Genomic DNA, 21670 nt, shown 5'->3' with positions numbered 1-21670 from the left:
GCATTTAGCCTCTGGGAGGTTTAAATGCCACAGATTCATTTTCCCCTGAACGACACATTTTTTAACAGAGGCCAATAACTCATATATTTTTTATACCTGAGCTGTGGGAATGACATTTTAACCTCATCAGCATGGCCGGTATTAACAGCCTACAGCCTTTCTAGTTTGAAGACCAGCTGACTCAGCTAAGTCAGAAACAGTGACCTGAGACTTTATTTAAATTTATTAACGAGCATTTATCATATCAGAAGATTCATTCCTCACTCCAGTTTCATTCAGTTTCAGACTTGTTCAAGCAACAGAAGTAAAATCGAAAGATTGCAGCAGATGAGCCAAAATATGAAAGAAAGCCTTCCAAAAATCTGATTCCTGTCATATTAAAGCTCGTCTGTTCTGTTTTTGCTTATTCTCTGTCAGCTCTGAAACGCTACAGCGGTGGAAGTTCACAAAGTTTCAAACAATGAAATGTGTCTTTGTTAAAGTCATCGCTGTGAGGCGAGAGCTCGGGCTGCAGACTGCTGTGTGTGCTGGATCATGTGATCTGGTTATTAGAATGAAGTTACTGATGATGCTGCAGTTTGGAGCCGACTGAAAGGTTCATCAACATTTCCATGTCAGACTCAGAGACAGTCAGCACACTCTCCCTCCATCATGAAATAAATTCCCAGGTATTCCCCTCAGTGTGGACTGTCACAGCATGTGGAAATGTCCTGTGATAGAAGAGGAACTTTTCCATAAACAGGTGAGTTAGAAGGAGCCCCTCATTGATAATACACCTGCAGAGCTGCTCACGGGGAAACCGGTACTTCCAGTAATGTAAACTGGTTTTCTGTTAGAGTCAATGGGGGAGGAACCTCACAGGTAAAGGCAAACATTTAGAGTAGGGCTGGGTATCGTCACTGATTTCTAGAATCGATTCGATTCAGATTCACAAGGTCCCGAATCGATTCGCTTCGATTCAATTCGATTTGATTCTGGGAAATTTTGACAGAGAAATATTATAATTCAGATCAGTACATTTACATATTTTTGTATCTATAAAAAGGAAGCTGACACACGCAAGACTTTATCAAAGGTGTGAGCGTCACAGCAGATGCCTTTGTGTCAAAGTAGCTGAAGATAAAACACAGAAAAACATGAAGGTGGTTTTCCTGGCCTGGGATTTTATAAAAAATATTCTGCAGTACATCAAAAACGAAAGAAAACCATTAATCAACATATGAACGTTGATTGGACGTTCCAGCGGTTTTATTAGAGACACGGCTAAGCGTTTTGCATTTTGCATAATTTTAAAAAGTTTGAATTTGTTCAGTATTGAACGGCAGAAATTAGGTTTCCTTTTCGGAAGTATGTAAAACGAGAAAAAAAAACAGCGTCCGACAGCGCTGTAAACAACAGTAGACTTGTGCGTAACAAGCAAGCAAATAATGCAGAAAACAGATTTTTAGACGGGAAAGTGTTCTTGAAGTACAGAGAGAGAGAGAGAGAGAGCTGTGCATGACGTGTGATTTTTATCGTGGTGGAAGCAAAACAGTAAACGTCAGAGGGAATTCATGATGATGTTTATGTGAAGCGTAGTTTGGATCTTCTTTTGCTGCTGGTTCAGTCAATATTGTTTGGAGAGAGATAAAACTAACAGCTTTAGAATCGGCGCAAAACGGCGTGAAAACAAAGCGCGGACCCGCCGACGGATCAGAATCAGCGAGCTGTCGGCTTTCAGCCCCGATCGTGTCCGTGCCGTCAGGTGAGAAAGGCGACATCTCACTGATTTTGATCCGCGGGTCCGCGCTGTGTGTTTACGTCTTTGTGCAGAATCCGTGTACCTGCTCTCATTTACTGTCTTAGCTGTTTGGTGGTTGTTGAAACTTTGTGAGGTTTCACCTGAGATTCTGGCATTTCGGGCAAAATAAATTTATATTAAAAAATCGATTCAGGATTTTAATGAATCGATTTCACGTTATCCAAGCCAGAATCGATTTTAATCGATAAATCGATTATAAAAACCCACCCCTAATTTAGAGCAGGGGTGTCAAACTCATTTTAGTTCAGGGGCCACATGGAGAAAAGTCTATTCTCTAGTGGGCCGGAGTGGTAAAATCATTGTATATATAACTGAAAAACCACAACTTCAGATTGTTTTCTTTGTTTTAATACAATCAACATAAAAAATAAAGCTAGAGCCTGTGGACAGTATGTTCAAAATAGTACAGGCACAACATAGCTTATTAAAACACCTCAAGTTATTTGAAAATTCTGAGGACAAAGAGCACACAAGCACACAGTGTCTCAGTGATTCACAGAAGTATATCAGGGTGTCTCATGCAGCACTTTCAGTGGGGTTGCATAGTTTATTTGACTCCTGATACCTGGCATCTTTTAGCTTTCACCAGCTCATCAATATCAGGCTTCACATCCTGAGCGGCAGCTAATTTCAGGATGTGATTCAAGTGCTTGTGCGTGAGCCTTGAGGGCAGTTTTGTTTTATTTATGCTCATTACAGAGAAAATTTGTTCACAAAGATACGTGGTTCCGAACATGCACAACAGTTTTGCAGCAAGGAGTGTCAAGTTGGGGTAACCTGGCAAGAGATTCTGATAGAATGTGTTCAAGCCAGCTGCAGCAAATTTGCCCTTCAAATCCGAGTCACACTGCAAGTCTATTATTTCAAGCTGGATCTTGACGGGCAGATCAGAGGGATTCACGGTGAGCGGCGAGCAAAAAACTTTGAAGTCTTTCTCCAGTTCACCAAAAATCTGAAATCGTTGCTCAAACTCTAGTAACAGTCCCGTTATTTTATCTTTGAACTGCTTCATATCTGCCACACTTTGGATCGTGCACACATTTTTCAGACAGGGGAAGTGAGCTGCATCACCACCAGCGAGCTGCGTCTCCCACAATAACAGCTTCAACTTGAAAGAACGTATGCTGTCATAATACTGCGTGACAACTTTGTTGCGTCCTTGCAGCTGTTTGTTCAAGTTATTCAGGTGCTCTGTAACATCCACCATAAATGCAAGGTCCTGCATCCATTCTGCGGAATGAAATTCTAACACTGGTTTGCCCTTTTCTTCCATAAACTGTTCAATTTCTTCTCGTAAATCAAAGAAACGCCTCAGCACAGCACCTCGGCTCAACCATCTTACCTCAGTGTGGTATGGCAGGCCATAGATGTGGTCTTTCTCTCTGAGGAGACTGTCAAACTGACGGTGATTGAGGCTTCTGGATCGGATGAAATTAACAGTTTGGATGACCACCTTCATGACTCCTGGTGCAAAATACAGTGAAAAGTCCAAAAATCACGTCCTCCATTTGCAAACTGCACTTTATCTCTGAACTTTTTTACAACGCCTGCTTTCTTCCCGATCATTGAGGGTGCACCGTCTGTAGCCAGGCTGACAGCGCGGGACCAGTCCTCTCCGACCCTGTCCAGCGCGCCGACGAGTGCGGTGAAAATATCAGCTGCGGTCGTTGTATCTGTCATCGGCACCAACTCCACGAACTCCTCGGTGACGGTCAATGTCATCAACTCCGCGGATGAAAATTGCCAGTTGTGCAACATCTGTAATGTCCGTGCCTTCAACAATTGCAACTGGAAACACAATAAATGACTTTACTTTTTGCTTCAACTGACTGTCCAAATCCGCTGAAAGATCAGAAATCCTGTCGGAAACTGTGTTTCTTGTCAGGCTGATATTTGCAAAGGCCTGGCGCTTTTCAGGGCACACAATCTCCGATGCCTTCATCATACATGTTTTTACAAATTCACCCTCACTAAATGGTTTTGAAGCTAGTGCAATTTCGTTAGCAATGAGGTAGCTAGCTTTCACTGCAGCGTCACTGATGTCTCGGCTGTGAGTAAACACAGACTGTTGTTTCTTCAGACCCGCCAACAGTTCATTCATCTTCTCTCTTCTCCGCTGTCCTTGAAAGTTGTCATATTTGTCGGCATGAAGACTTACATAGTGGCGACGGAGGTTATATTCTTTCAGCACTGCAACATGCTGGGAACACACCAAACATACAGCTTTCCCATTCACTTCCGTGAATAAATAGGAGGATGACCATTTTTCTTGGAACACTCTGCACTCTACATCCACTTTTCTCTTTTTTGACAGAGACATATTGGGGCAATGAGGGTGCCAAAGCACATCAGGTTTAAATTTCGCGGGCAAAACAAAGTAGCTCACAATTGCTATTGCGCCATCCAATGGACGCAATTGGAACAGCAGTTTCTTTTTTGAAAAATTGCAGCTCATTTTTATACTTTACAAAATGATCTCGCGGGCCGGATTAAACCCGTTTGCGGGCCTGATCCGGCCCGCGGGCCGTACGTTTGACACCCCTGGTCTAAGGCGTTAGAAAGAATCTTGTTTGACAGAGTTAGTGTGTTCATCTCTTCTCTGCATAATCAGTTTGGCTTCAAACCAAAGCGCAACACTGACATCTGCATATATGCACTCAAGGAAATAGTCAGTTTGTCTCGGGCTAAAAATTCATCTGTCCTCGTGTGTTTCATTGATGCCTCTAAGACCTTTGATCGAGTGAACCACAGAAAACTTTTTGATAAATTGAAGAGACGGGGAGTTCCTCAATACATCGTGATGATTCTCTCTTACTGGTACGCTCATCAGAACATGCAGGTTAAATGGGGAAGCAGTATTTCTGCCCCCTTTGGTGTCAGCAATGGTGTTAGACAGGGTGGGATTTTGTCTCCAGTTTTATTTAATTTAAATGGTAAATGGCCTGTATTTGTCTATATTTTATATATTTATACCAGAGACTGCTGGTGTCTTTTTACAGAGCCTCCATCGAAAGCATACTAACGTACTGCATAAGCATCTGGTACGCTAGCTGCACAGTGGCTCAGAAGAAAGCACTACAGGGAGTAATCAACGCTGCTCAGAGGACAATCGGCTGCCCTCTCCTCAAATTGGAAGACCTACACAGTTCTCGCTGCCTCAAAAGAGCCCATAACATTATAAAAGACATCTCACACCCTGGACACTCCATGTTCGAACTGTTGCCTTCAGGTAAACGGTATAGAACAATATACACAAGGACTAACAGACTCAAACACAGTTTCTACCCAATTGCAATATCCTGTCTCAATGCTACTAAAAGTAGATGACGTTCACTGCCCCTGCTGTTATTTATGCCCTGCTGTTGGAATGTTTTAGACATGTCTTGTTGGATACGCTAAATTGACTGAGTGTTTGATTGTTGAGTGATATATCAACTAGGACGTATGTTGAATGACTGTATGTGGCATTAGGCCTGGATTACTTGGGTGCATTTACTGTATGAGAAGATTGCACTTTATTTTATTTTCTACAGTATTTACAACATAGTTTTTAATATTTACAACATAGTTTTTAAGTATTTATTTTCGTGAATGTTGCATTGACCAGAGACATCTCTCAATTTCATTGTACTTATGACAATGACAATAAAGAATATTCTATTCTATTCTATTCTATTCTATTTATGTATATTTTTTATGGTTTATACCTTGTGTGTGTGTGCATGTGTGTGTGTGTGTGTGGGGGGGGGGGGGGGGGGTCTTGTTTTTATGGACATGAAGTCTGCCGATAAAGATTGAATTGAATTGAATTAACAAAAAAGGGGATTTGGCTACTCTGTATAAAATAAATGATGTTTTACCCCTTTTTCTCAGAAGGCAGGAAAAGGACATTTCACTGTGTCCTTGTCAAGTAAGCATTTATAAAGAAAGACCTGTTCACAGGGTGCCCCCTGATGGCAACAACAATTAATCGCTGATTAAGTGGACTAACTGAATAACTGTAACATCAAATTCCTTTAAGGAGTGGACTTCCTTTGTATTACTCACTCGCAGCTGTCAGGTTAAATTTTTGTGATGACTGGTTTTTACTGATGGACTGCTGTCACTGATGGTGACTAATGAACTCACGGTGAGCAACCCAGTCTTTAAATCCAGCTGGAACCTTTCTGATGGTTTTGCCACCCTCTTTCCATTATAGTGAACGATGACTTTGTTCTCTGGACCATAAGACCAGAGGCTCTGATATCTACGGTGCTGTTCTGTGATTTCACTGACCACAGTGATCTCTAACCGGGACTGGAACATGTTACGATACTGGTCTGAGGGTTTTTGCACTTCCAATTTCTTTCACTGTGTTTGTTCTTTAGCAGGACTTTGATTAGAGGAAAGAAACCCGAGTTGTTTTAATGTGGTGGTAGATTTTTGTTGTTGTTGTTGTGACATCATAGTACCAGTCACCTGATGTGAAAATATTGAGTTCTGCCAGTAGGTGGCAGTGGCGGCTCAGATAAATAAGTAACTGGCAAAGTAATCCCTTACAAAAGTAATGCAGGCCAGTCAAGGTAATAGAAACCAACACTAACACAGAACTGCTATTTTGCTGTGTTTCAGAATAATAAATCTTAATGTGCACCTGGACGAACACTGCCTTCCTTCAGTGTGTAATACAGTGTTGGCATTATTTTAACACATGCTAAGAAATGTCTGTAAACATTAATTTGTAATTATGAAGGAGTTCTAGAAACAACAGCTTGATCTCTTCAGAAGGTTAAGACGAACTCTGTCAACTAAACTACTTTCAGCAGTAACTGAATGTCTAACACTCCCATTTAATGATTGACCTATTACTTTCTTTGGAGGAGTGTGCCAGGCCCCGTGGATGTCTTTGTCAGCAAAAGTGCTGCAAAACAGAAAAATTTTAAACAGTTTTTAAAAAATCTGCCTTTTTGCTTCTGTGGGTTGGTCCTGGTGTGTGTTTCTCTGTGGCTGTGGACGAGAGCCAGAGAGAAAAAGTCAAGATTTTCCACTTTGTTTTTCAACGTTGCAGGTTTGCTGCAGTGTCCTCGATGCACCTCCTCACAGTTCTTACAGTTCCCCTGACATTCTCAAACACAGTCTCCCTCAGTGATAAACTCTGTCAGTGAAGGTTTTTGTGACTTTGTGGAAAATCAAAAATCTGCTGTCGACTGCTCCATTCTGGATGTGCAAAGCTTGCTCAGTCTCATCATCCAGATTCAAACTGTAACAGGCTAACAGCAGCAAACTCAGCACAGCTTTGTCTCTGACATCACTGAGTATTTAGACGCCCGGGTCAGCTGATGTCATCTCTCATAAACGGCTTTTCTAAACATTCACTGTGAAGCTGCGTTTGTTTGCACATGTAGTGTTACACACTTACTCGTTAGTGTTACTCGTCTGTTGTTGCTTATAGTCGCTGAGAAACTGGGCAGATGATTTGCTAAACTATGTGTATATATATCAGTTTTACTATGTAAACTGAGTCTGAGCTTTTTAAGGCACCTGGAAAAAAACATGTTTAATTACCTCATATTAATCAATGTATGTAATTAGCAATTACTAAGTAATAGTGTATTTCTTTAGTGCAGTTCTTAAGTTTTTAAAACTTAAGAACTGCACTAAAACAATTTCAAACTTCTTCTTCTGAAAAAATCAGTTGTTTCTGCCTTATGGTCAAATATCTATAGTCATTATGTGAGTCACGATGATGAGTTAAAATTTTTGTGGCAGCTGCAAAATAAACCAGCTTCAAATACCAGAATTCTGGTAGTTTGTTGGAAATATAAAGAGGATTTAGAACAACTGAGTTTACACACTAAACGCCCCCCATGCAGGACTGAGTGCCATTTTGGGCACATTACTCTTTCTGATATATTTTTTTGCATTTTCCACCTTTGGATGGTGTAGAACAGAGACTGCACAGGAAACCAGGGACAGAGTGGGGCTGACACACAGGAAATCATCTGGTGCAACCTCAAGACAAGGCACCACCTCATACCTGAAACAGAAAATGCCGTCTGATCTGGACTTTCGGCCTCGGTTGGTGACCTCAGGAACACAGCTGCTTTCCCATCGTGTCGTTGCTTAGATTTGTACAGTGGCTTTAACTAGTTTACTGTTTTCATTGGTTTTTTTAACGTGTTCTTTTGTAGAAGTTGTTCCCGTTTGCTTAATTATAGAGGCACTGGCTCACATTATACTCAGCTTTTTCCTTCTCTCACTTGTTTTGTTTGTGACTGCGCTCACTACCTGTGTACTTTATGTGGTGTAGTTTTACAACATGTTTTCACACACAATAAAGATGTGATGTGTAGACTTCAATTTAGACTTTAATTCAAGGAGTTTAATGAAAATACTAAGACCAAAGACATGCATTTTAGGTTAACTTGTCATTTTAAATAAACTCATTGCTTTAATATTATAAGCAGACAATCTTCATATCAAATACAAGATACAGACGCAAAGAATAGCTACTAGTGACTACTCTCTACTCAAATGTATGGTAGTGGGCCTATGGCAATGATAAAATGTAATTTTTCTTGCTACATTCTCTTCCCACAAATATCCTCAGTCACACAGCATGAGGGTGCAATGGATGGTTTCATGAAGATGATGTGAATTAAACGCTGTCACTAGAGCTCAATCCAGGTAAACACCTCTGTCAATATTTACTGACATAGATTGAAGCAGCTCTTCCTCTTACACCCATGGCTTAAAGACATGTTCAAATAAGGGCATGAAGCCATTCAGAGGGTTTGACCATCACCAGCCTGCCCTCTATAAAGGTGTCTTCTCCTTGTAGCTGCATCCACTGCAGCAGCATCTCGTCCTGAACAGAGCCTCCAGCATCACTCAGACCTTTCTCCACCACTGCAGGTAACAAAGGTTTTAACTGGCACAATATTGATTACAATTTAGAATAAACCACACAGAATAGTTTTCACTATGTTCAAGTGATGAGTAAATTTGTCTCTCTTTAAAGACAGATAAAGTAGAAAACAGGCAGACAGTTGTTTTTTTTTTCAGAGTCATTCCAGGAGAAAAGAAAAGTTCAGTGAAAATCTGCACTGAAAAAATGTTCAGACTAAGACCAAACTCATGTCTGTGAAACTGAGCCTAAAACTCTTATTTAGTCCTGACATCCTGCAGACTGTGAAATATTTTTTGTTTTTTATTACAGACACTTTAAAATGAATTTTTAGACAAACATCTCCTGAAAGAGCAGAGCTGATAATCTGGTGAATGACGGTCAGTTTTGGAGAATAGTCTGCAGATATTTGGACACTGTTATATATTCACTCATCTAATTTTTCCATCCTTGTCAAACCCACTCAGATGGCTGCTCCTTACTGGGTTTCTTTAGCCGTCGTTGTTTTGATGACTGTTAGAAACGGTGTGACTGCTATTGACCCAAACCAGCTCGCACCAATTGTAGAACAAATTCTGAACAGGTGAGTGAACTTTCTGTGAAATACTAAAGAAAAACTGAACATGAACTGATGATGATGATGTTTACAGCAGCTGTTTTTAACAAAGAAACTGTAGCAAGGTGTGTTAAAGAATACAAAGTAACATGTGACAAATATGCTATTAAAAACTGTAAAAACTGTATTACACTGTGTTGAGCAGTGCAGTGTCAACTCGAAGGGAAAATATCGTTAACTTCTCTGGAAACACATCCATACACAATACATCCTGTTAGAAAGTCCTGCTGTCCGGTCATGCGTTACCTGCATGGGAGGAGCGTCATCCCAGCAGTTGACGATAGAAACAATCTATCAGCCAATCAGAGTGTGCGCCCGTCCTCTCTTGCTTTGGCGATTGAGAGCGTAGTCGGAGAGTAACGCTGCTGCAGGCAAGTTATGGATGCATAATCAGTGAAAGAGATGTTTATTTTATTTCTTATTTGTACTAATTTCAGAAGCACATCCCTACACACCAGAGTGTGTGTTCAATGTGGGCCAGTTATAAATAAAGTTCTTCAATACTGTGACATCGTTCCTTGTCTCTGGCCGGGCCTTATTACCAGGGAACAGTGCAGAATCACGTTTCAGAGATAGATCCTGTTATAGGATGTTACAGCATCTCTCACATTAAATATTAAAGAGAAAACCATACAAGATTAAGCATGAGCAGAAACAGATACCATGAAAAGATTATCATAACAACATTACAGGATGGCATAAACACAGAATTATAGCCAGTTTAGCTTAAATCTCTCATTTGTGGGTCAACATCACCCTCTAGTGCGCACAATTGCTCACTCAAATGCTGCTATGGTTACGGGTGCACACTCTGATTGGCTGATGGATATCTAATGGACTCCTTCCATGCAGGTAACGCCTGACCGGGCAGGGAGACTTCTTAACACATCCTTTCTTTCAAGGCTACCATCCCTGTGACCGCTGGCTTACTTGATCAGTGGTGTGATGTCACAGCATACATTCCATCACAGTGGAACTGTGCCCCCTTGTGGTGACGACTAACATACTGCGTCCCAGTTAAACAACAACAACAATAATGCACTCCAACACGTTTAAAAGCTTGAGTGCACAAATCGAATATCTCAACACACTGGACTCTAACACAGATCAGCCCCTCTGTCCTTTCACAAACTCTCAGTGAAACAAACCAACATTGTTGTGGTTTCATGTAAATCTTTCCAAATGAAATCAACATCAGAACCTGTGTTTGTGTCTTTTGGCAGGTACACACCAGAATACCTTGGTGCAGATGGCAACAGGTCAGTAACAAAGGTCACTTTAATCTGCAGCACAGTACTTACAGTGTGCTTTATAGTAACGTGGCAGAAACAGAGATATTTAGAACTACACGTAGAAACAGAGACTGACAGAACAAATGCATCATTACAAACTCACTGTTATTCATAACTGGATGTTTAAGTTGTTCTCAATTTCAGGGCTTAAAAAAAAAAAAAAAAAAAAAGAAATAGACTGGTTTCCTCAGCAAAATGAGACTGAACTCTACCGCCCACTTTGGCTGGTTTAACACTCTGCATACTTTAATCTGCACATTATAAAGAAAATGTTTTACAGGTGAATATTCTCTGTTTGCTTTGACAGTTTCCACCCCATGTTCAGTGTGGCCGTGAGCGTCCCGTACAATGAAGACAAGTACATGTATGATATGAATGAAGTCCCTGATTCTGGTGAAGTTGTGAAGAAGACAATTGTGAACTGTGATGTATACACAAGTGACAGAGTGGTGGCAGCCACAGTGCTGAGATGGCCCAGTGTTCTAACTCAGTGTCCTAAAGGACCTGTACAGTGGCCTGATGTTTGGCAGAAATGTCGTGGAAAGCCGATAACAACATGGGCTGAAGTTGAAAAGTTTTGTAGCATAGATAAAATCAAGTATGCTGAGGCTGATCATGCAGAGTCCCGAACCCTGCAGTATGTCAACACTTTAGCTAAAAACAAACAAAAAACAAAAAATGATCTGATGGTTTTCTACGTCCGTGCCTCCCCATGTGATCAGACATGTACCAACCAAGAAAATAGTCGGAATATTCTCACTAAAATACAAGACATTATGAAATGGAATAATTATGTTGTTGTGTTTTCAGATGTATTTAAACCTGATAAAGGTAATCTCATACGTGAGAATGAACTGCGTGGATCACTTGAGAGGCTTGGGGATGCAATTGCAGATCAAGGTTCAAAGGTCAAAGATAAAAGATCGAATGGTCTTCAGAAGATATTCCGATGCTACAGGCAGCAAGAAATGGATGAAAATGAAATGAAGTGCCTCAGCTGCAATACCAATGGTGCTGTTGCACATAAATGTGTTTCAGATGTTTAGCAACCATGGGGAGAAAGAGAATAATACCAAGAGGAAGAGTAACATGCAGAGAGGAGGATCCATCCATGTATAACTTTTAAATGTGTGTGTTCGTCACAGCAAGATTAACATGTGCTCCTGAAATCACAGCTGCCATCGTGCACTCTGGTCCTTCTAGTCCACGATACTGTCTGCGCCTCTGATTGTGTCTGCTTCTGTGAACTGAAACACAAACAGTGTATGTGGAGCGAGTGTAATCCATTTATAGCCTCTGATACTGTTTCTGATTAAAGCTTAATAAACTGCATTAAAACATGTCACAGCTTGGATCTGGTCTGTCCTTCTTTTAAAGCTTGATGTTGTATTTTCTGTTTCTATGATTGAATATGAAGTTTGAGGTAAAGATGCTGCAGGTTTTCTATTCACGGGTCACTCCACAGAAACGCTGGTCATACAAACTGTCGGCTCCCAAATTTTAAAGCCAACATGATAACTTTCTCCAGCCAGTGGTGTGGAGATCCAGCTTTTTAGATCCAATTACAATCCAATCACTCAAAAAGATCCTCTGGAAACAGCAGAGTTATTGAAACAGAATAAACAGAATCACATGAACACTGAAACATTACAACACACAGAACAGCAAGACACACATAGCAAAGCAAGCTGAGCAAAGCCCGAGTGTAGAGCCTCGATGTCACCTCTGACCCTCCATAACTCCTCCTGCAGCTGATGGGTAACTTTCCCCTCCTTGTCATCCAGACAAAAACAACACGTGCAGGTCAGGGGTCGGACCAGGCGCCATCTGCAGGTGGACCAGCTTTGCCTTGTCACAGTCGACCATAACATGATTAAAGTTACACATCAGTCCTAATTATTAAATCTCACTACAAGCAGTGCAAATCAACAGGTGGCATAAACCTATGATATACATGTGAATAATACTTGACCAAAGTTTATGGTTCATGTCACAAACCATTTGAATGCTGTTCCCAGGACTGCGCTCTTCTGGACAGAGATCTCCGATGTTGTTCCCGGGATCTGCTGGAGCCACTCGCCTAGCTTGGGAGTCACCGCACCTAGTGCTCCGATTACCACGGGGACCACCGTTACCTTCACCCTCCACATCCTCTCCAGCTCTTCTCTGAGCCCTTGGTATTTCTCCAGCTTCTCGTGTTCCTTCTTCCTGATGTTGCTGTCATTCGGAACCGCTACATCGATCACTACGGCCGTCTTCTTCTGTTTGTCTACCACCACTATGTCCGGTTGGTTAGCCACCACCATTTTGTCCGTCTGTATCTGGAAGTCCCACAGGATCTTAGCTCGGTCATTCTCCATCACCCTTGGGGGCGTCTCCCATTTTGACCTCGGCACTTCCAGGTTATACTCGGCACAGATGTTCCTGTACACTATGCCGGCCACTTGGTTATGGCGTTCCATGTATGCCTTGCCTGCTAGCATCTTGCACCCTGCTGTTATGTGCTGGATTGTCTCTGGGGCATCTTTACACAGCCTGCACCTGGGGTCTTGCCTGGTGTGATAGACCCCAGCCTCTATGGATCTTGTACTCAAAGCTTGTTCTTGTGCTGCCATGATTAGTGCCTCTGTGCTGTCTTTCAGTCCAGCTTTGTCCAGCCACTGGTAGAATTTCTGGATATCAGCCACCTCCTCTATCTGCCGGTGGTACATACCGTGCAGGGGCCTGTCCTTCTATGATGGTTCCTCGCCTTCGTCCACTTTCTTGGGTTTCTGCTGCCTGAGGTATTCACTGAGCACGCTGTCAGTTGGGGCCATCTTCACGATGTATTCGTGGATGTTCATTGTCTCATCCTGGACTGTGGTGCTGACACTCACCAGTCCCCGGCCCCCTTCCTTCCACTTAGCGTACAGCCTCAGGGTGCTGGACTTGGGGTGAAACCCTCCATTCATGGTCAGGAGCTTCCTGGTCATCAAAAAAACAACAAAACCTGCTTAAATTTTTCCCCTTCTCATAAATCTCACACTTTTCATGGTAACAACTAGCTTCATCTGCATTGATTACATGATTAAATATTTTTCTCACTTTTCTGATTCAAAATAAAACACAACGTTGCTTATTAGCCACACAAGCCTCTCCACCACAGTGAAATAGTGACTCCATGTCCAAGTAGCTTTAGCATGTGTTCATGCTGCTTTTTGTTTGCTGTCGTCCGTGTCAGAGTTTGGGCTCATCTTTCTTACTGATGCTAACAAGCTTATGACATGTATTTGTGTATTTATGGTGCTGCAGGATAAGTCTGTGAAGGTTCTCAGTCATCCAGGTCATGGTAGACTAAGGAGCTTGCAAAGAAAAGCGTCTGGACTTCTTGAGTTGCTTGAAGACGTTTCACCTCTCATCCGAGAAGCTTCTTCAGTTCAAAGGTCAAATGGCCGAGAGTCCCAGATTTAAACCCAGTGGGAGTTTCCTCCCCAAAGGGGGACAAAGGACCCCCTGATGATCCTCTACCCAATCACATGAGCCAAGGTGTGAAAGTGGGTGTGGGTCACAATCAGCCAGGGTTTCGGGTGAGCTCATTGTGAAACCTGGCCCCACCCTATCATGTGATTTCCTGAGGTCAGGTGGCCCAGGATGTGAGTGGGCGTTAAGGCGTCTGGGGAGGGAACTCAAAACTGGATTATAGATGGCAGACAGTTGGTGTCGTAAACCACCACCTCTGTTCAAAGATGGTCGCTCACAGTGGACGTAAATGGCCTCTTTCACTCCTCTTTCAAACCATCTGTCCTCTCTGTCCAAAATGTGAATGTTGGCATCCTCAAAGAGTGACCTTTGACCTTTAGATGCAGATGGACTGCTGAGTCTTGTCCTGTGGAGGTGGCTCTTCTATGTTGTGCCATGCGCTTGTGAAGTGGCTGTTTGGTCTCTCCAATGTAGAGGTCTGGGCATTCCTCGCTACACTGTACAGCATACACCACGTTGTTAAGTTTGTGTTTTGGAGTTTTGTCTTTCGGGTGAACCAGTTTCTGTCTGAGTGTGTTGCTGGGTCTGAAGTACACTGGGATGTCGTGCTTGGAGAAGATGCTCCTGGGTTTCTCTGATACACCGGCTACATAGGGGATGACAACGTTGTTGCGTCTGTCTTTCTTGTCCTCCCTCGCTGGTGTCTGATCTTCCTTTCTGTGCATCTTTGCTGACTTTATGAACGCCCAATTAGGATAACCGCATGTTTTAAGTGCTTTCTTTACATGTGTGTGTTCCTTCTTTTTTCCCTCAGGCTTAGAGGGAACATGTTCTGCCCGGTGGTGTAGGGTCCTGATTACCCCAAGTTTGTATTCCAGAGGGTGATGGGAGTCAAAGAGGAGGTACTGGTCCGTGTGTGTGGGCTTCCGGTAAACTTCAATGTTGAGGTTGCCATTCTCTTCAATGTGCACGGCGCAGTCCAGGAAAGGCAAACAGTTATCCTTTGTGTCTTCCCTGGTGAACTTGATGTTTTTATCCATGGCGTTAATGTGCGCAGTGAAGGATTAGATGATAAGATGCTTTTCTTTCCAAGCTCCTTAGTCTGCTGCAGGATATAAAATACTAAAGTTGATGAATGAGGTTCATCTCGTAGTAACTACTTCACTGTTTCTCTGGTTTGTTGGATGTATGATGGCAGTAATGTGGTTTATTGTTAGAAAACTGGAGGCCAGAACAAATTTCAGAGAGCTGAGGCTTCCAGCTCATAACCAGGCACCAACACACAGTCTGATGTGAGGTCTCCAGCAGGAGGAGGACAGGACACTAACTTCCACATCACAGGAGCTGCTCAGCTGACAATGCAGCAGGAGGCGGAGCTCCACAGGTGAGTCAGAAGCACACGCTCAGTTTAAACACCTGTTGGGCTCTTCGCTTTCGCTTTTCTTTTCAAACAAACGTTAGTGTGAGTTTGTCAGAGTTCCCCATCAACACAGCAGAGTGTCTGTGGTGAGTACGGCTCATGTCTTCAAACATTCATGAAAACAAAGCTGATCTTTGCATCTTTTTGCTTCTCAAACAGATTTTTTTCAGTCTTTGTACTTTAGTTCTTTGCATCATGTAGAGCTCAGTAAACTCATTTATCTTAAAGAGAACCTGTTTGAAGGCTCATATTTCAGCCGCTCATCCTCCTCGCCTGAGCTCACTCTGTCATGTTTGCTTAGCTTTCACAAGACTTGTTCAAACTGCTTCATGAGCTCAATAATCATTAATACACAAACACTGTGGCAATCTGCTGTCACACACATTTAGCACAAGTTTAAAGGGAGCAGTGACAAAGGGAAGTAATAATACAACAGAATGAGGACAGGTTGTTGGATATGAGTCTTTGTGTGGATGAAGCTTCAGAAATATTTGTAAAAATCAGCTGTTAAAAGTCTTATGCAATAATTTTTAGTGTAAGTCTTAAATCAGTTTATTCTAAATGTTTTCATTCAGAGGAAATTAAGCAGAAACATCCTGTCGGCTTCAACAGGTTTGATAACAGGTGTAAACTCGTCGTTCACTCAGATCCATGAAGACGTTTCCAGCAGTGACAAACAAATAAACACAAACATGCAAACAGCTGTGTAAACATCACAGACACTTTTTAATATTCCTGACATCTTTCCCGTCTCAGTGTTCAAACATGGCTGCTGCCGCCCGTCTGCTGACTGAAGATCAGCTTCTGTGCTCCGTCTGTCTGGATGTGTTCACTGATCCGGTCAGCACGCCGTGTGGACACAACTTCTGCAAAGCCTGCATGTGTAAATACGCAGATCCTGACGTCCCGTTCCAGTGTCCCGTCTGCATGAAGATGTTCTACCCAAAGCCCGAGCTGCAGGTCAACACTCTGATCTCTGAGATGGTCAATGCCTTCAGACGCTCAGAGCAACAGCCAGGTAGACGGGTGGAGGTTCTCCATGGGGAAGGCTTCAAACTGATGGCGATTGTGTGCATGGTCTGCCTTTCATTACTTTGGGACTGCATGAAATTCAATCATCCTCTGGCAGAAATGAGTAAAGGAGAAAAACTGGTGAAGATGGAGGCTGAAATCCAGCAGACGATCGAGGAGATCCGACTGAAGATTGAGGAGCTCAAACGCTCAGTGGAGCTCGGTAAAGAGGACGCAGACAGAGAGATGGCAGATGGCGTTCAGGTCTTTGCTGCTCTTAAAGAGTATGTGGCCAAGCTCACGGAGACCATCAGAGAGAAGCAGAGACAAACAGAGCTGCAGGCTGAAGGCTTCATCAGAAAGATGGAGCAGGACATCCGTGAGCTGAAGAAGAGGAAGACGGAGATGGAGCTGCTCTCTGTGCTTCAGCTGGAGGAGAAACTACCCAAGATGCTCGCCAGGTTCGAGCTGAGGCGGGTTCAGAGCTACGCAGTGGACGTGACGTTTGATCCAGACACAGCAAATCCTTACCTCGTCCTGTCTGATGATGGGAAACAAGTTCGCGATAGTGACGTGAGGCAGAAGCTTCCAGACAACCCAGAGAGATTGCATTTAATCTGTTATTAGACTCAATTGGCTTCTGTCAAAATGTAAAAGAACCCACCCACCACTTTAATCACACTCTAGATCTTGTTTTAACATATGGCATAGAAACTGAACATTTAACAGTGTTTCCTGAAAACCCTCTGCTGTCTGATCATTTCCTGATAACATTTACATTTACAATAATTGATTACACAGCAGTGGAGAGTAGACTTTATCAAAGTAGATGTCTTTCTGAAAGCGCTGTAACTAAGTTTAAGAATATAATCCACCCACTGTTATCATCTTCAATGCCCTGTACCAACATAGAGCAGAGCAGCTATCTGAACGCTACTCCAACAGAGGTCGATTATCTTGTTAATAATTTTACCTCCTCACTACGTACGACTCTGGATACTGTAGCTCCTGTGAAAACTAAGGCCTCAAATCAGAAGTACCTGACTCCGTGGTATAATTCTCAAACACGTAGCCTAAAGCAGATAACTCGTAAGCTGGAGAGGAAATGGCGTGTCACAAATTTAGAGGATCATCATTTAGCCTGGAGAAATAGTTTGCTGCTTTATAAGAAAGCCCTCCACAAAGCCAGAACATCTTACTATTCGTCACTGATTGAAGAAAATAAGAACAACCCCAGGTTTCTCTTCAGCACTGTAGCCAGGCTGATAAAAAGTCAGAGCTCTGTTGAGCCAACCATCCCTTTAACGTTAACTAGTAATGACTTCATGAACTTCTTCACAAATAAAATTTTTATCATTAGAGAAAAAATTACAAATAATCATCCCACAGATGTAATATTATCTACAGCTACTTTCAGTACCATTGATGTTAAGTTAGACTCTTTTTCTCCAATTGATCTTTCTGAGTTAACTTCAATAATTAATTCCTCCAAACCATCAACGTGTCTTTTAGACCCCATTCCTACAAAACTGCTCAAAGAAGTCCTGCCATTAATTAATTCTTCAATCTTAAATATGATCAACCTATCTCTAATAATCAGCTATGTACCACAGGCCTTCAAGCTGGCTGTAGTTAAACCCTTACTCAAAAAGCATCTCTAGACCCAGCTGTCTTAGCTAATTATAGGCCAATCTCCAACCTTCCTTTCATATCAAACATCCTTGAAAGAGTAGTTGTGAAACAGCTAACAGATCATCTGCAGAGGAATGGCTTATTTGAAGAGTTTCAGTCAGGTTTCAGAGCTCATCACAGCACAGAAACAGCTTTAGTGAAGGTTACAAATGATCTTCTTATGGCCTCTGACAGTGGACTCATCTCTGTGCTTGTCCTGCTAGACCTCAGTGCTGCATTGGATACTGTTGACCATAATATCCTATTAGAGCGATTAGAGCACGCTGTAGGTATTACAGGTACTGCACTGCAGTGGTTTGTATCATATCTATCTAATAGACTCCAATTTGTGCATGTAAATGGAGAGTCCTCTTCACACACTAAGGTCAATTATGGAGTTCCACAGGGTTCAGTGCTAGGACCAATTCTGTTTACATTATACATGCTTCCCTTAGGCAGCATCATTAGAAGACATAGCATAAATTTTCACTGCTATGCAGATGACACGCAGCTCTATCTATCCATGAAGCCAGGTAACACACACCAATGAGTTAAACTGCAGGAATGTCTTAAAGACATAAAGACCTGGATGGCCGCTAACTTTCTGCTTCTTAATTCAGATCAAACTGAGGTTATTGTACTCGGCCCTGAAAATCTTAGAAATATGGTATCTAACCAGATTCTTACTCTGGATGGCATTACCTTGGCCTCCAGTAACACTGTGAGGAACCTTGGAGTCATTTTTGACCAGGACATGTCCTTCAGCGCACATATTAAACAAATATGTAAGACTGCTTTCTTCCATTTGCACAACATCTCTAAAATTAGAAATATCCTGTCTCAGAGTGACGCTGAAAAACTAGTTCATGCATTTATTACTTCCAGGCTGGACGACTGTAATTCACTATTATCAGGAAGTCCTAAAAACTCCCTGAAAAGCCTTCAGCTGATCCAAAATGCTGCAGCAAGAGTCCTGACAGGGACTAGAAAGAGAGAGCAGATTTCTCCTGTATTGGCTTCCCTTCATTGGCTTCCTGTTAAATCCAGAATTGAATTCAAAATCCTGCTCCTCACATACAAGGTCTTAAATAATCAGGCCCCATCTTATCTTAATGACCTTGTAGTACCATATCACCCTATTAGAGCACTTCGCTCTCGCACTGCAGGCTTACTTGTTGTTCCTAGAGTATTTAAAAGTAGAATGGGAGGCAGAGCCTTCAGTTTTCAGGCCCCTCTTCTGTGGAACCAGCTTCCAGTTTGGATTCAGGAGACAGACACTATCTCTACTTTTAAGATTAGGCTTCAAACTTTCCTTTTTGCTAAAGCATATAGTTAGGGCTGGACCAGGTGACCCTGAATCCTCCCTTAGTTATGCTGCAATAGACGTAGGCTGCCAGGGATTCCCATGATGCACTGGGTGTTTCTTCTTCAGTCAACTTTCTCACTCACTATGTGTTAATAGACCTCTCTGCATCGAATCATATCTGTTATTAACCTCTGTTTCTCTTCCACAGCATGTCTTTCATCCTGTTTTCCTTCTTTCACCCCAACCGGTCGCAGCAGATGGCCCCGCCCCTCCCTGAGCCTGGTTCTGCCGGAGGTTTCTTCCTGTTAAAAGGGAGTTTTTCCTTCCCACTGTCGCCAAAGTGCTTGCTCATAGGGGGTCATATGATTGTTGGGCTTTTCTCTGTATTTATTATTGTGCGATCTACTGTACAATATAAAGCGCCTTGAGGCGACATTTGTTGTGCTTTGGCGCTATATAAATAAAATTGAATTGAAAATTGAATTGAATTTTCTTACTGTATTGATGTTTTAGGAGAGCAGAGTTTCTCTTCAGGCAGATTTTACTTTGAGGTTCAGGTTAAAGGAAAGACCGAGTGGACTTTAGGAGTGGCCACAGAGTCGACCAACAGGAAGGCTCAAATCACACGGAGTCCTCGGGACGGTTTCTGGACTGTGAGGCTGAGAGATGGATACGAGTACAAAGCTAAGGCTGACCCTGATGTCGCTCTCTCTCGCCGGTCTGGTCCTGAGAAGGTGGGGGTGTTTGTGGACTATGAGGAGGGTCGGGTCTCCTTTTATGACGTGTCTGCTGCAGCTCTGATCTACTCCTTTACTGGCTGCTCCTTCACTCAGAAGCTCCGCCCATTCTTCAGTCCCGGTCTGAATGATGATGGTAGAAACTCTGCACCGCTAATCATCACCCCCATTGATTAGACCGGCCCCACAGCACCAGAGTAAGTGGTAGTGCTGCTTTCACCTCTTAAATCAGTTTGCTGTCTTTTTATTTCCGCAGATTGTCTCGCCATTGTGATAGCTTTAGTTAGAGTCAAATCTCTGTCGCGCTGCATTCTCTCCGACAGTGATGAATCTTTAAGACCCACAACGAGCCTATCCCTCAAAGTTCATCGTGAAGTTCACCATATTCACAGTTTTTGGCGAGAGCATATAAAACTGTTATGAAGGAGTCAACGGTTTCTGCTGGTTGTTGTACTCGCTTATTAAACTTTGCTCTTTCATTCTTTCTGGGGACAAAATGTCGATCAAATGCATTTCTGACTGCATCGTACTGCTGGCGCTGCCCGTCTGTTAGGTCAAGTCCTAACAGACTGGAGAGCATCCTCACACAGGACATCACATCCTGATTTGGGAACAGCTGTGTTAAGGACCAAAAAGCTCTTCAGAGGGTGATCCATACAGCAGAACGCTGCCTCAGGACACCTACACCAGGAGACGCTGGACTAGAGCAGCGCAGATACTGAAGGACCCGTCCCATCCTGGCAACAAACTCTTCCAACTTCTGCAGTCTGGTAGAAGGTTCTGCATCATCCGGGCAAGGACAAAGAGACTCAAGAGGAGCTTCTATCCCCAAGCCATCCGGGCCCTAAAGCATTTTGTAAAAGATTGTCTATTCTTTTTTAATTCACTTAATGTACAAAATTCTCCTGCTTGCTGCATACATGCTACTACTGCACATTCACCTAATGTATATATTATATATAATGTTCTTATATATAATATATCAATATAGATTACACCAGAGTCTGTGTGGTAATGCTATACTCATGTATCACACTCTGACCTGAATATGTGCACTGATGCCTGCAGGTGTAAATGAAAGTACAGCAGCCGGTTCAAGCTGTAGTCCAACAGCTGGAACACCTGCAAATTTCACTGTTAAGAAGATGGATGGATGGACTGCTGTCACTGATGGTGAGGGAACTAATGGTGAGCAACCCAGTCTTTAAATCCAGCTGGAACCTTTCTGATGGTTTTGCCACCCACTTTCTATTTTCATAGTGAACGATGACTTTGTTCTCTGGACCATAAAACCAGAGGCTCTGATATCTACGGTGCTGTTCTGTGATTTCACTGACCACAGTGATCTCTAACCTGGAACTAGAACATGTTACGATACTGGTCTGAGGGTTTTTGCACTTCCAGTTTCTTTCAGTGTGTTTGTCCTTTAGCAGGACTTTGATTAGAGGAAATAAAGTTGTGATCTACATGA

At 42.6% G+C, this 21670-nt stretch overlaps 1 protein-coding gene and 1 pseudogene across 1 annotated transcript; one reads left to right on the top strand and one right to left on the bottom strand.

The window, feature by feature from the left end:
• Positions 1–2348: 2348 nt before the first annotated feature.
• On the bottom strand, positions 2349–4121 carry LOC134629840 (general transcription factor II-I repeat domain-containing protein 2-like; annotated as a pseudogene).
• Positions 4122–9540: 5419 nt separating this feature from the next.
• Positions 9541–20376, top strand: LOC134629839 (E3 ubiquitin-protein ligase TRIM21-like). The gene is made up of 5 exons (XM_063477350.1): positions 9541–9659; positions 10527–10562; positions 10903–11101; positions 16231–17090; positions 19950–20376. The coding sequence occupies exons 1-5, from the start codon at positions 9541–9543 to the stop codon at positions 20374–20376; spliced, it is 1641 nt and encodes a 546-aa protein (XP_063333420.1).
• The last annotated feature ends 1294 nt before the right edge of the window (positions 20377–21670 follow it).

This window comes from Pelmatolapia mariae, linkage group LG6 (genome assembly GCF_036321145.2).
Source record: "Pelmatolapia mariae isolate MD_Pm_ZW linkage group LG6, Pm_UMD_F_2, whole genome shotgun sequence".
NCBI classification, from domain to species: Eukaryota; Metazoa; Chordata; class Actinopteri; order Cichliformes; family Cichlidae; genus Pelmatolapia; species Pelmatolapia mariae.
The sequence above is the reverse complement of the archived record's forward strand: the minus strand, read 5'-3'. Positions and strand labels throughout refer to the sequence as shown.